General features: G+C 36.9%; 1 protein-coding gene and 8 non-coding genes across 9 annotated transcripts in view; 1 reads left to right on the plus strand and 8 right to left on the minus strand.

The window, feature by feature from the left end:
• Positions 1-1,235: 1,235 nt before the first annotated feature.
• Positions 1,236-1,307, minus strand: Trnam-cau. The gene has a single exon. It is a non-coding gene; the product is annotated as a tRNA-Met (tRNA).
• A 339-nt stretch (positions 1,308-1,646) lies between these two features.
• Positions 1,647-1,718, minus strand: Trnam-cau. Its single transcript has one exon. It is a non-coding gene; the product is annotated as a tRNA-Met (tRNA).
• Positions 1,719-1,976: 258 nt separating this feature from the next.
• Positions 1,977-2,048, minus strand: Trnam-cau. Its single transcript has one exon. It is a non-coding gene; the product is annotated as a tRNA-Met (tRNA).
• Positions 2,049-2,322: 274 nt separating this feature from the next.
• On the minus strand, positions 2,323-2,394 carry Trnai-aau. Its single transcript has one exon. It is a non-coding gene; the product is annotated as a tRNA-Ile (tRNA).
• Positions 2,395-2,472: 78 nt separating this feature from the next.
• Trnam-cau lies at positions 2,473-2,544 on the minus strand. The gene has a single exon. It is a non-coding gene; the product is annotated as a tRNA-Met (tRNA).
• Positions 2,545-2,846: 302 nt separating this feature from the next.
• Trnam-cau lies at positions 2,847-2,918 on the minus strand. The gene has a single exon. It is a non-coding gene; the product is annotated as a tRNA-Met (tRNA).
• Positions 2,919-3,011: 93 nt separating this feature from the next.
• Positions 3,012-3,083, minus strand: Trnam-cau. The gene has a single exon. It is a non-coding gene; the product is annotated as a tRNA-Met (tRNA).
• Positions 3,084-3,176: 93 nt separating this feature from the next.
• Positions 3,177-3,248, minus strand: Trnam-cau. Its single transcript has one exon. It is a non-coding gene; the product is annotated as a tRNA-Met (tRNA).
• Positions 3,249-4,069: 821 nt separating this feature from the next.
• The window catches only part of LOC117112946 (E3 ubiquitin-protein ligase MYCBP2-like), a 52,905-nt gene continuing 43,849 nt past the window's right edge, over positions 4,070-13,125 (plus strand). Inside the window, exons 1-13 of the mRNA XM_033256165.1 lie at positions 4,070-4,437; positions 4,951-5,011; positions 5,319-5,531; positions 6,148-6,301; positions 6,715-6,917; positions 7,182-7,308; positions 8,306-8,418; positions 8,915-9,080; positions 10,131-10,198; positions 10,311-10,458; positions 10,687-10,763; positions 11,865-12,069; positions 12,545-12,712. Coding sequence (XP_033112056.1) covers positions 4,322-4,437; positions 4,951-5,011; positions 5,319-5,531; positions 6,148-6,301; positions 6,715-6,917; positions 7,182-7,308; positions 8,306-8,418; positions 8,915-9,080; positions 10,131-10,198; positions 10,311-10,458; positions 10,687-10,763; positions 11,865-12,069; positions 12,545-12,712 — 1,819 coding nt within the window. The 5' untranslated portion in view covers positions 4,070-4,321. The remainder of the gene's footprint in view (positions 4,438-4,950; positions 5,012-5,318; positions 5,532-6,147; positions 6,302-6,714; positions 6,918-7,181; positions 7,309-8,305; positions 8,419-8,914; positions 9,081-10,130; positions 10,199-10,310; positions 10,459-10,686; positions 10,764-11,864; positions 12,070-12,544; positions 12,713-13,125) is intronic.

Here is a 13,125-nt window from a genome sequence, read left to right on the forward strand (position 1 = left end):
CAGCACGCTCCCGCTGCGCCACTCTGCTTCTTATGCAAGTCAATTCAGAAAATCGCCTTCACTTCTTGAAATGATACGTTGTGGTTTAACAATAAATATAAACAAAATTCTTTACAGAGCAAGGTTTTCATGCAGAGCAGAGCACGCTTCCGCTGCGCCACCTCTGTTTCTTATACAAGCTCCAGCTTCAGAAAATTGAAATTCACTTTTTAAGCGCTACTAGAGTTTAACGCTATCTCATTGACGGATCTGAGTGGGGGTCGGGGTACTGACCCCACCCCCGGGCAAAAAAAATATATAAATAAAAAAAAAAATCTAGACCTTTTTTATTTCCCAAAATAGAAGTTGGGAAAGTACATTTCCTGCCATTTAGGTATCAACATTTTTTCAGGGGAGGACCCAGTGACGTAGGGAGTGCGCGGGGTGGCGCACGCCCCTCTAAAAACTACTTGTCCCCACCCCAGTGGGCCCCCCAAAATCACTGTCAAGTTCTTTAAAAAAACACCTAAAACCACTTTATTTTGCAAATTAGCACCCCTCAATCGATCATCGAACCCCTTCCCACTTCACCTTCGCCCCCCCCCCTCACCCTCCATTTCAAGAATTATTACACGCCACTTGGAGGACCGCCGGACCCCTTTCTTTCTGGTGTTTATCGATTCATGAAAAAAAGAATAGGCCTATGTATGCATATAGGCCTACTCAATTTTATGTATATACACACATAGTAGGCCTATATACTGTAATAAGAATGAGATTAACTGACCGTTTTTGAGAGGGGGAAACCTTAAATTTTGAAGGACTTTTCATTAAAAGACACCTCGGAAGTTGGGAAACCATTTCTTGCCATCTAGGAATCAACATTTTCTTATGGAGGAACCCCGGACCCCCTTTAATTCTGCTTCTTACACAAAGGTCTTTCACAAAATCAAAATTACTTTTTGATCGATAAGTAACGCTATTTACTTATATTAAACAAAATAGAAAATGTTTTAATAGAGCGAGGTTTACGATCCTCGGATCGACGTTTAACGCTATTTCTTTATATGAAAGAAATTTAAAAATTTCTAGCACATTAAGGTTCGATCCTCGCACCTCTGGGTTATTGGCCAGTCCGCTTCCGCTACGCCACTCTGCTGCTTCCACAAAGCACTTTAAAAATTCGAAACTCGCTTTTTAAACGATTTAAGTTTAACGCTCCTCATTTATATAAAAAAAAATGAATAGAAGTGGTCTAGCAGAGCGAGGTTTCGATCCTCGGACCTCTGGGTTATGGGCCCAGCACGCTCCCACTGCGCCACTCTGCTTCTTACACAGATCTGCTTCAGAAAATCGATATTTACTTTTGAAGGACGTTTGACGCTATTGATTTATTATTAAAATTAATATACAATTAGCAGATCGAGGTTTCGGACTTCGGAGTTATGATCCCAGCACACTTCTGCTTCTGTGGCTCTTCAGAAAATCGTATTCAATTATTAGCAATAATACATTTTTCAAATCTTAATGTGTTATGGGCCCAGCACGCTTCCGCTGCGCCACTCTGCTCCTCACACGAATTTGTTTCAGAAAATCGATATTCACTTTTTGAAGGATATAAGTTTACGCTCTTCATTTATATAAATGAAAAATGAATAGATATGTTCTAGCAGAGCGAGGTTTCGATTCTCGGACCTCTGGGTTATGGGCCCAGCACGCTCCCGCTGCGCCACTCTGCTCCTTAGACGAATTTGTTTCAGAAAATCGATATTCACTTTTGAAAGATATAAGTTTACGCTCTTCATTTATATAAAAAATGAATAGAAATGTTCCAGCAGAGCGAGGTTTCGATTCTCGGACCTCTGTGTTATGGGCCCAGCACGCTCCCGCTGCGCCACTCTGCTCCTCACACGAATTTGTTTCAGAAAATCGATATTCACTTTTGAAGGATATAAGTTTACGCTCTTCATTTATATAAAAAATGAATAGATATGTTCTAGCAGAGCGAGGTTTCGATCCTTGGACCTCTGGGTTATGGGCCCAACACGCTCCCGCTGCGCCACTCTGCTCCTCACACGAAGTTTTGTTTCAGAAAATCGATATTCACTTTTGAAGGATATAAGTTTACGCTCTTCAAGTCATTTATATAAAAAATAAATATAAATGTTCTAGCAGAGCGAGGTTTCGATTCTCGGACCTCTGGGTTATGGGCCCAGCACGCTCCAGCTGCGCCACTCTGCTCCTCACACGAATTTTGTTCCGGAAAATCGATATTCACTTTTGAAGGATATAAGTTTACGCGCTTCATTTATATAAATGAAAAAAAAAGGAATAGAAATGTTCTAGCAGAGCGAGGTTTCGATCCTCGGACCTCTGGGTTATTGGCCCAGCACGCTCCCGCTGCGCCACTCTGCTTCAGAAAATCGATATTCACTTTTGAAGGATATAAGTTTACGCTCCTCATTTATATAAAAAAAATGAATAGAAGTGGTCTAGCAGAGCGAGGTTTCGATCCTCGGACCTCTGGGTTATGGGCCCAGCACGCTCCCACTGCGCCACTCTGCTTCTTACACAAATCTGCTTCAGAAAATCGATATTTACTTTTGAAGGACGTTTGACGCTATTGATTTATTATTAAAATTAATATACAATTAGCAGATCGAGGTTTCGGACTTCGGAGTTATGATCCCAGCACACTTCTGCTTCTGTGGCTCTTCAGAAAATCGTATTCAATTATTAGCAATAATACATTTTTCAAATCTTAATGTCTAATAAGAATAAGTAATTTTGCTTTAGCTGGTTAATTTCACTTTTGAAGGATATAAGTTTACGATCCTCATTTATATAAAAAATGAATAGAAGTGGTCTAGCAGAGCGAGGTTTCGATCCTCGGACCTCTGGGTTATGGGCTTAGCACGCTTCCGCTGCGCCACTCTGCTCCTCACACGAATTTGTTTCAGAAAATCGATATTCACTTTTGAAAGATATAAGTTTACGCTCTTCATTTATATAAAAAATGAATAGAAATGTTCTAGCAGAGCGAGGTTTCGATCCTCGGACCTCTGGGTTATGGGCCCAGCACGCTCCCGCTGCGCCACTCTGCTTCTTAAATCTGCTTCAAAAAATCGATATTCACTTTTGAAGGATATAAGTTTAACGATCTTCATTTATATAAAAAAAAATAAACAGAAATGTTCTAGCAGAGCGAGGTTTCGATCCTCGGACCTATGGGTTATGGGCCCAGCACGCTCCCGCTGCGCCACTATGCTTCTTACACAAATCTGCTTTAGAAAATCGATATTTAATTTTGAAGGACGTTTGACGCTATTGATTTATTATTAAAATTAATATACAATTAGCAGAGCGAGGTTTCGGACTTCGGAGTTATGATCCCAGCACACTTCTGCTTCTGTGGCTCTTCAGAAAATCGTATTCAATTATTAGCAATAATACATTTTTCAAATCTTAATGTCTAATAAGAATAAGTAATTTTGCTTTAGCTGGTTAATTTCATCTATACCGAGATACAGCCATCCACACATCACAGTTGTTTTCCAATCTTGCCTTTTAATATTAGGGCCTATGTTTATTTTATACACATTATTTGTATTATTATTATTATTATTATTATTATTATTATTATTATTATTATTATTATTATTATTATTATTATTATTATTATTATCTTTATTTTTGTCATATTATTAAATATTATTATACAAATTATTTAGATGTTACCATTAATAAATATATTTTGTAAGATAATAATAATCATGATAATATCGTGGATGAAGATGGGTAATGAGCCGTGACTGAGTGGGAGAAATTTGGGCGAGGAGATTGGCGTGTGCCTCTAGGTTTTACACACACATAGGCCCTATATAAGAAGACATGTCGTATGCCAAATTTTATTATTCTGTTTTTATTTACATGATTATAACTTATAGTAACAAAATGGAGCAAGTCTATTAAATAAATGTAATACCTTCTTCGATGGAGATGGGAGTGTCATTTTGGTTATATAATTTGTAAGTGTATTAGCGCCCCCTTTTTTGATTAGCTTTTCCCATGTACCGGTCGTAGACTCAATGCAACAGATATTTGCGTTCTATTAATTGACTAGCGTTTTGCAAGAGAAACCTGGAAAAAATCCGTTTTGCAAAACAGTTGATCAGCCAAAACTAATGTTTACTCTTTCACTAAATTCCGACGATCGAGATATAAGACTGTTCGCTGAATTTAAGGAAAATTGTAACTTAGTACACGTTTTCTGTGTGTGAATGACTTCAGGTTTGGAAGCTAGGCCGAAGGCCAGGCGACATTCTACGACAATTAGGCTAGCATGTCTCTTGAATCGTCGAACATCGACCATCGGGAAAGTGACTTCCTGGTTGGGGATCCAATGGGCCTGAAATTTTACAATCTATTTTCTGTGAAAGACAAAGAAGATACAGATAAGTAAGTTTAATTGTTAATTTAAAATATAATTTAAACATACTCAGTTCATCTGCCATGAAACGTTACCCTACCTAGGCTAGAGGTTAGGCCTAGCCTACTTACTAACTTCAGGCCTCTCTTACTTACTGTAGCCTAGGCTATAAAGTGAAGCTAAACCAAATATCTAACCTTGGCTTGGTCCTATCTATGCCCTCCCAAGGTAGGTGCATAAACCATTAAGCTTAGCCAACTAACTAGGGCCTAGCCCTACGTCATATTTATTGAATCTTGCAAGCCACATACACAGCTCCCGACCGAGACACTTTTATTACAACTGAAAATGGAACTTTTCGTGTTGTGGGTGTTAATTATAACATCATAATGTTCTAGGCCTATTCAAGCACATTATTTTTTTTTCTTCTGTATTTTGGTTGACATGTTTTATTTTATTTTGTTAACATGGCCAGGTGCTGTGCCTTTTCTTGGACATCATCTGGCATCAAATATTTTTCCAAATGTTTCTTTAACTTACAGAAAAAAGAGTTCCGTGAAAAAGAAGACAAAGAAAAAGAGTAAAAAAGGTGTAAAGGAAAAAGTATGTGTATTTTAAAACTTCCTATTTTTTGACATTGTAGTTTGTATTTCATAGAATCTCAAACATTTTAACATTTTTAATAAATGAAATATCTCAGTTCTGTGTTTAAAGGAATCCCTCAATAGAATTAATGCAAATAATGATAACTGTTAACATGATTGCTTACAGGTAGTTAACAGCTTCCTTTAACAGTATTAACATTTAATTATTCAAAAACCTTTTTTTTTACATAATGGATGTTAATGGGGGTATTTTCACTAGTTATTTTGTAATGTTGTTTTAGTAATGTTTTATTATTTCCAATTAGGCGGAATGTTCCTTGGACAATAGTAATCTGCAGGCACCGCTCGTCGAACTACAGAGCAATCCATCAGCTTTTAATGTATACGCAGCGGTCCGACAGTGCCTTCTCAAACGTGAAGTTCAGGAACGGGCAATTGCTCTAAGTAACATCAGCGAGAAGCAAGAAGACGAGGATGAGGATGCTGAAATAACAGATGAGCTGATGAAACTACCAAAGGTTGGCATGGGACTTTATTCCTTAAGCTTTATCCACTATCAAGTTTTGTGCAACAAATTTGTGGTATTTGCTCATATGGACTTAAGAAGTCATATCAGCGGGGTTGTAGCTGTAAAAAACTAAGGATGGTTGATAGACATTTTAAGGGTGGGTAGGTGATAAAATTGCTAAACTCTAAATAATAAGAGTGGATTTTAAGGATGGAAATGTGGGTTAATAAGGGTGGGTAGAGGTCCATGAAATTTGCTTTAGACTGGATGGAAAACTTCAAGGCTGGTGGCCCCACCCATCTACGCCCACCATATCTACATCCCTGTATCACCTTATATATGGAAATGATGATGTCATATCACACTCATTTGATACACAAAACAAGATAGTGCACAGACAGATTCTTAGAACTGTGATTCATAACCTCAAGTAAGAGGCACATTATAAATACCTGTATCAGCACCAGAATCAGTTAGTAATGTGGATTCCAGATTCATTGGATACAATCAATATTCCTACATGGATTAGTTGTGAAGACTTATTAAAACCTTTTGATGATTTGTATTTAAAAAATAATAATTTAAGGAAATGATCTGAATTACCTACTGTACTTTTTTGTGCGTAGATTGTAGGAATAGGCCTACGGAGTATGTTTGAGCTTGTGCGGGAAACCTATAGAACTCACCCACACCTGTGCTTTCGGGCGATGGAAGCTCTTCTAGATATGTTGCAAGGACAAACACCGGAGGGCCTATCAAAAGAACCACCAGAAGTAATGGGTAAGAACTATCAGGAGATAAAATATGCTGTTTTATGTTGCATCACGTTTGGCGAAGTAGGTCCTTGTGTGAAGTGTAAGGCACTATTTGTTTGAACAGATATTTCTGAAACAAGCCTAAGTTATCAGAGACAGTCTGATTAGAAAATGTGTATTGAGTCTGTGCCGAGCGTTAGTGTGATTTAGTAAATGTACCCATGTTACTCGCCAACTGATCTAATGATACCTGAGATTGATATTAAAGATATCTCACCCTCTTTATTTTATCTCGTCATCTCGTGTGTTTTCTCTCCCTTACTAATGAAGTTAATCTCAATGTATTTTTTCTTGATATCTGAGAGCAGTGCTATTGATGTGAGAATTCAGAAATATTGGAAAATGAAAATCATTAACAAAAAGTCAATTTGCCCACAGACTCACTGTTCCAACTGCTTCTACAGTTGTCCACTAGTCCATGTAGCCCCGACACACCAGCTAGACGGGCTAAAGAACTGCTCTCGCTTAGCACATCATGTCTGTTGAGTATGGTGATAGCCCGTGGCGACACGGGCAAGTTGTTGTCGGCAGTATCAGCAATACTTATGAGCCCGCACCACATGACTGGTAATCAGATGAAGGTAAGTGTGAATAAACTAAACATTTAAAGCACTGTCCAGATTATCAAATTTCTTTTTTTACAAAAAACTATTATATGCCCATATTTAGTCATGATGTGACTATATATAATCATGATGTGATGTCATCATGACCATATTTAGGTATGTTTTTGTCTTAACAGGGCTGTATTTCGATAAATTTGATGTAATAAGGCTCATAATATCTAAAGTTATGAATTGCTCTGTAAATTTGTTTATCATAATTTTTTTAAATTAAAATTGCAGATTCCAGCAATTGTTTCTAACCTCCAACGTAGCTTACAGTCGGTATTAATTGGTAGCATATGTCAGCCGGACTGGGAGACTGACGGTGTCACGGACCAATCACAAGTGGAGAAATGGAAAATACATGGTACACACCTTTTTTTTTCTTGTACAACCACTGTATAGCATACTGTAGATAACTCCTCTGAGCCTACATCCAACCATGCTTTAGTTGAAGGAGTAGGTTTAGTTTTATAGGGCCTCCTCTGAGCCTACATCCAACCATGCTTTAGTTGAAGGAATAGCTTTAGTTTTATAGGGCCTCCTCTGAGCATACATCCAACCATGCTTTAGTTGAAGGAGTAGCTTTAGTTTTATAGGGCCACATCAACTTTAAAATTATCAAAACTCAAAGAGCTTAATCACTAGATGCATAGAGGCTTTTTGCATGATGCGCTACACACCATTTTCGCTAAATTTGAAATGAAAATTTCCGAGAACCTGGCAACTACCACTGGAGAACTTCATTAGGTTTAGCATTTCGGGTAAAACTAAATTACTAACGAGAACAAATATTTTAAAATGAAAAAAGAACAAAATGTTGATATTAAAAACAAAAAAAAATCTATTTCAGTGTTTACATAGAGTAATTAGCAGAAGATTGTACCTCTTGTCTGTTGCTGCTATAGCAAAGGTCTAGCAGCATTATCCGCTGCAAGCTTCTATTTGTAACTAAACACTAAAACAGCTGCTCAGGGTAGGTTGCTGATAATCCTGAAAAGTTGCAAGATGTTGGTGGCGCTGCTTCAAAATATACCTGATAAAATGCATGGTGTATGCAAATCCAACTATTATTATTTATTATTAATATTTCTTAAAGCTCTCTGTCCATACTAAATCTTTGACAAAAACTGTTGTATGCCCATAAATAGTCATGATATGCCTATATATGGTCATGATGTGGCTATATATGGTCATGATGTGATGTCATCATGACCATATTTAGGCATGTCACAGGTTTTTGTCATAAAATTTGGTAGTCTGGACAGTTGTTTAGTTTCTGAGCCTATTCCTTCATGGTGACTTACTTAGTTAACAGCAGTGTAGTTGACAGTTGATAAATATTTCTTGAACGTTTCGTGTAGGTATCAGAAGCAGTACGCAACCTGCGACAATAGCTACTGACGGTGCTTTTATGTACATTCACAATAATGATGGACTTTACAGAGTGGGCACTGGATATGCGGGCACTATTAGGGTAAGGAGATGCTTTACATCAGCTTGACATTATTTTAGAAACATAGGTTTCCAAGAAAGATGGCACTCTATTTCATAAATACTTACCTGGATAAAGCGACTGCTTTTGAATTAGTCGGTTTATCCAAGTGAGTATCTCATTCATAAACTACCAACATCACAATTGATTTGTATCTAGATGTGTATAAGAGACAGGTAATCTGCAGGCACCGCTCGTCGAACTACAGAGCAATCCATCAGCTTTTAATGTATACGCAGCGGTCCGACAGTGCCTTCTCAAACGTGAAGTTCAGGAACGGGCAATTGCTCTAAGTAACATCAGCGAGAAGCAAGAAGACGAGGATGAGGATGCTGAAATAACAGATGAGCTGATGAAAATCTCTCAGTTCAACATTTAGCGACAGTACTCTGTGTTTGGATGGCAAACCGCATATGTTAAAACAGATTTTGATGCTTGTTATATTTTTATGTAATAGATCATTTTATTTCTTGGCTAGGGTCATATTTACCATCAAAATCCTGAGTTTTCTAAAGACCACCCAGGGTGGCTTGGAGTGGTTAATGGCCGGCTCTTGTTCTGTTCACGTGAAAAACCTGGACAAGTCAGGCATATTCAATCAGAGAAACTAGTAGAAGACCAAACCTCACCTTTACCCATCCCAGGTTAGTCATGTTTACGTTTTCTTTGTGGTATTTAAAGCTTTGTCTACACTATCAAATTTTATCACAAAAAAGGATCACATAAAATTTGATGGAACATAGAGTTGAATGCGTTCAACATTTTTTGATACAATTTGATGATATGTGATATGACGTCATCGTACCCATATATGGGCACATCACATTTTTTGTCACATAAAAAATTTGATAGTGTAGACAAAGCTGTAAGCTTGCTCCAGATTATCAAATTTTCTTTGACGAAAAACTGTTGTATGCCCATATATAGTCATGATGTGTCTATATATGGTCATAATGTGATGTCATCATGACCATATTTAGACATGTCACTTGTTTTTGTCAAATACAGTATGATAATCTGGACATTGCTTTACATGAAACACATTTACCTTTAATTTACCTGCAGAGGTATCTGTAAGAAATGATCTATATCTGATCTTTGCCAATCGAGTGTCCGATAAGGCAGACGTGCCACATTAATTGTCGCTGGTTTGAGAACCCTCTTCATATAATTACTTAAAAATGTACGGAGCCCAATGCAAGTTTAGTAGTAGTGGACTACCACGATTATCTGGTTCATTTTAGCCCCAGTCATTGTAGAGTAATGTTAACATGAAGCACTATGACGCCGCATGAGTTATTCTCTAACGTTTACCTCATAAGCAATCGGTTTTGCTTGCATTTACCTCTAAACGTATCAAATGTATCCCTAGGATGCTTTCGATTTGCGTGACGATGCGATTCTATAGCGGATTTAGTCATGCGTTCTCTACACAACAAAAATTTTGGCCAAGTTGTGTCCTAGAACGCACACAACGAGAACTGAATGTTCTAGCATGCGCAGATGAAATATTAGTGACGTCATTAAATTATAGATTCTACCGCGTCATGCAATCAAAGCGCCCTAGTATAAAGCTCTGTTCAGACTTTAAAACTTCTATATGCCCATATATAGTCATAATGTGCCTATACATGGTCATGATGTGTTGTCATCATGACCATATTTGGGCATGTCACATGTTTTTTTAATTTCAGGTAACTCTGTCCCAGCTGTTATGTTCAGTGATGGTGAGCAGATTGGTTCTGTAACAGCAACAGACCAGGTGAGCATACTGTGTACTTTTGAAAGAATAATTTTAATAAAAATCACCATGACCACACATAGGTACATTATTATCAGTAAGTAAAACCTTATAAATTGATTTTCTTAATAAGGACACATTCCGGATTCAAACTTGGCATCCCTCCAACATGGGTCAACAAAAGGGAAGTGATTTGTACGTGAAACTTGCCAGAAAAAGCACAGAAGTCTACGGCCCACCACTTACAGACCAAGCCAAAGACAAAACAAAACATATACTTGGTAAGAATATATATTATTGTTTCTTTTGGTGGTCATATTTTTTACTTCTTTTGAAGGGGCGCCATGAGCGTTTTCTTTAAACGGATACCGGCGCTTTAAAAGTTTATTATTATTATTATATTGAATATGAGAAACACATTTGTTATTTAGTTTTGTTATCAGTATTTATATATTGTTAATTTTGTCTATTGACAATAACAGGAAAATATTAAATGTTTTCATTTCCAGATCTAGGAGCAGACATTGATTGCTTAGAAATAACAGCTGGCAAAGATTTCGCCTTTGCACGCACCAATGCTGGAAAGGTAAACACTAGCATAGCCTAGCTAGATCTTGTAACTGTTCATATTCTAAAATAATATCTTAGATTATTACCTCATTTTTTTTCTTGATGTTCTGTGGAAGTAATAATAATAATAATTGTTGGATTTGTATAGCGCATCATGTCTATGCGCTGGGTGATTGAGCTCTTGGAGTTTGATATTTTGATAGAATTAAAAATAAAGATGTGGCCCTTTATAATTAAACGTACTCCTTAAACTAAAGCATGGTTGGCCGTTGGCTGTGATTAAGTAATGCAGCATTGAGAATTTATTACTTAAAGGTCAACTCAGACAGCGTCGCACAACCTGATGCAATTCATCGTTGAGGACAGTCTTAAGCCGTCGTGAGAAATATTAAGCATGGTTAATATTCTGTGACAAGACTGCCCCCGACCATTGCGTCTCACAAACTCACACAGACCGGACACGACAACAAATCACGTTGGGCTGTGTTGTACGACATTGTCTGAGTTGGTCTTAATGCTAATCGGTATAGGAACATTGTTGATATCAATATTATTATTTTGTTGTCTGTTTCATATTACATTCAAGTTATTTTATTAACTTCATTATTAATTTTTTTAATTCGGTATAAAATACATATATCCATGGCTGGCAGTTAAAAACCGAAGTGGCTAAAAGTCATTAAAGTGACTAAAAGTCATTAAAATTCAAATAAAAATTGCACAAAAGAACACATCTGTGAAATCGAATATTAAAACTTAATTTTTTTTAAAAATAGAGATTAAGCCAATTTCTGCATCTATATAAATATAATATACACATTTTTTTAATCCATTCATATACATAAAATACCAAATAGAAATGTTTATTGGCTACTTTTTGACATTAGATTCGTGAAATTTTGATTATTTATAGTCATTATTTCCCGTAACCTCTTGTTGGCTTTTTAGCGCATTGTGTCTTTAGTATAATTTCCTATACTACATCCCTGTGCATAAATTATTTCATATTTATGTTGTTATGTAATAGCAATACAATGAAAAATATATAAAAAGAGAATATAAAGATTAATATTGCGTTTGTATCCATTTTCAAGATATCTTTCTTGTTTATTGCCAGGTAATGTTTGCTGGCAAAGCTCATAGCCTGGGCATGAAACGGGAGGGGCAAGGGGCAACCAAGTGGACACCCCTCACGATACAGAAGTCACCCAAGATTGTCCAGTGTGCCGTTGGACATGAGGGCCACCATGCCCTCATGGTAGCCGATGATGGCGCTGTTTATTTCACTGGGCTCGCAAGACGGGGAGAAGACGGAGATCAAGGTATGTAAAATGCATTCCTCATCTTCATATTTACTAAATATTTTGGAAATTTTAAAATTTACTTTTGGCTAGTTTTCCATCGAAACAATTATCACTTGTGCACAAAAATTTGCATGTAACTTCTTAGGAACAATTGTCATTAATTCCTTACTATGATGCATGACTTTTCCTTTTGTTTATGCAATGATCATGTATGCACAAATTCTTTTTGCACTGGATTTGATGTGGCTGTAGATTTTGATTGATTACATACAACATGAATATCAGTATATTTTGCTTTTGTGGCAGAATTAGGATTTTGTTTTGATTCTGTTTATTGTCTGTCTATATATATTGACATTATTAATAATAATTTTATTGGAATTGTGTTATGATGGTTTTGGTTTCAATCTCTGTCAGTTATGTACCTTATTAAATCTTCATTAACAACCTCTTATAATTCTGAAATTAATTCTGAATTGTATTTGATTACTAGTGAAAGGACAGAGGAACGCCAAACCAAACAAACCTAAGAAAGTGCTCAAAATGGATGGAAAGCATACGGTATTTGCGGCATGTAACAGCGGCAGCAGTGCTATGGTGACTAAAGAGGGCGAGCTTTACATGTTCGGCAAAGATACTCAAGAAGTTGATTCAAACACAGGTGACTATCACATTTTATTTGACAAAAACATGTGACTTGCCTAAATATGGTCATGATGACCTTATATCATGTGACCATATATATAGGTACATATTGGTACACAACATTTTTTTGTCAAAGAATATTTGATAACCTGGACAGAGCTTAAGGCTGTGGATGACAGATGACTAGTGTAATGCACCTCTAAGGAGTGTCAATCTAACCCAACAACTGACCAATCAGAAGCTGTTATTCAACAGCCAGGAATACCTGCATGTGTCCACAAACAACCAAGAAGTATGTTTACACTATTTAAGGTCCCACACTACAGCAACAGTATCCAAGGGGTGGAGCTTAGTGGAACGGCCCTATCCTATGCTGGTCACATGATAATAATAATAATAATGTTATATTTATATAGCACATATTGCACA

Source organism: Anneissia japonica, unplaced genomic scaffold (genome assembly GCF_011630105.1).
Source record: "Anneissia japonica isolate Jap-2015-1 unplaced genomic scaffold, ASM1163010v1 scaffold287774_len439945_cov178, whole genome shotgun sequence".
NCBI lineage: Eukaryota > Metazoa > Echinodermata > Crinoidea > Comatulida > Comatulidae > Anneissia > Anneissia japonica.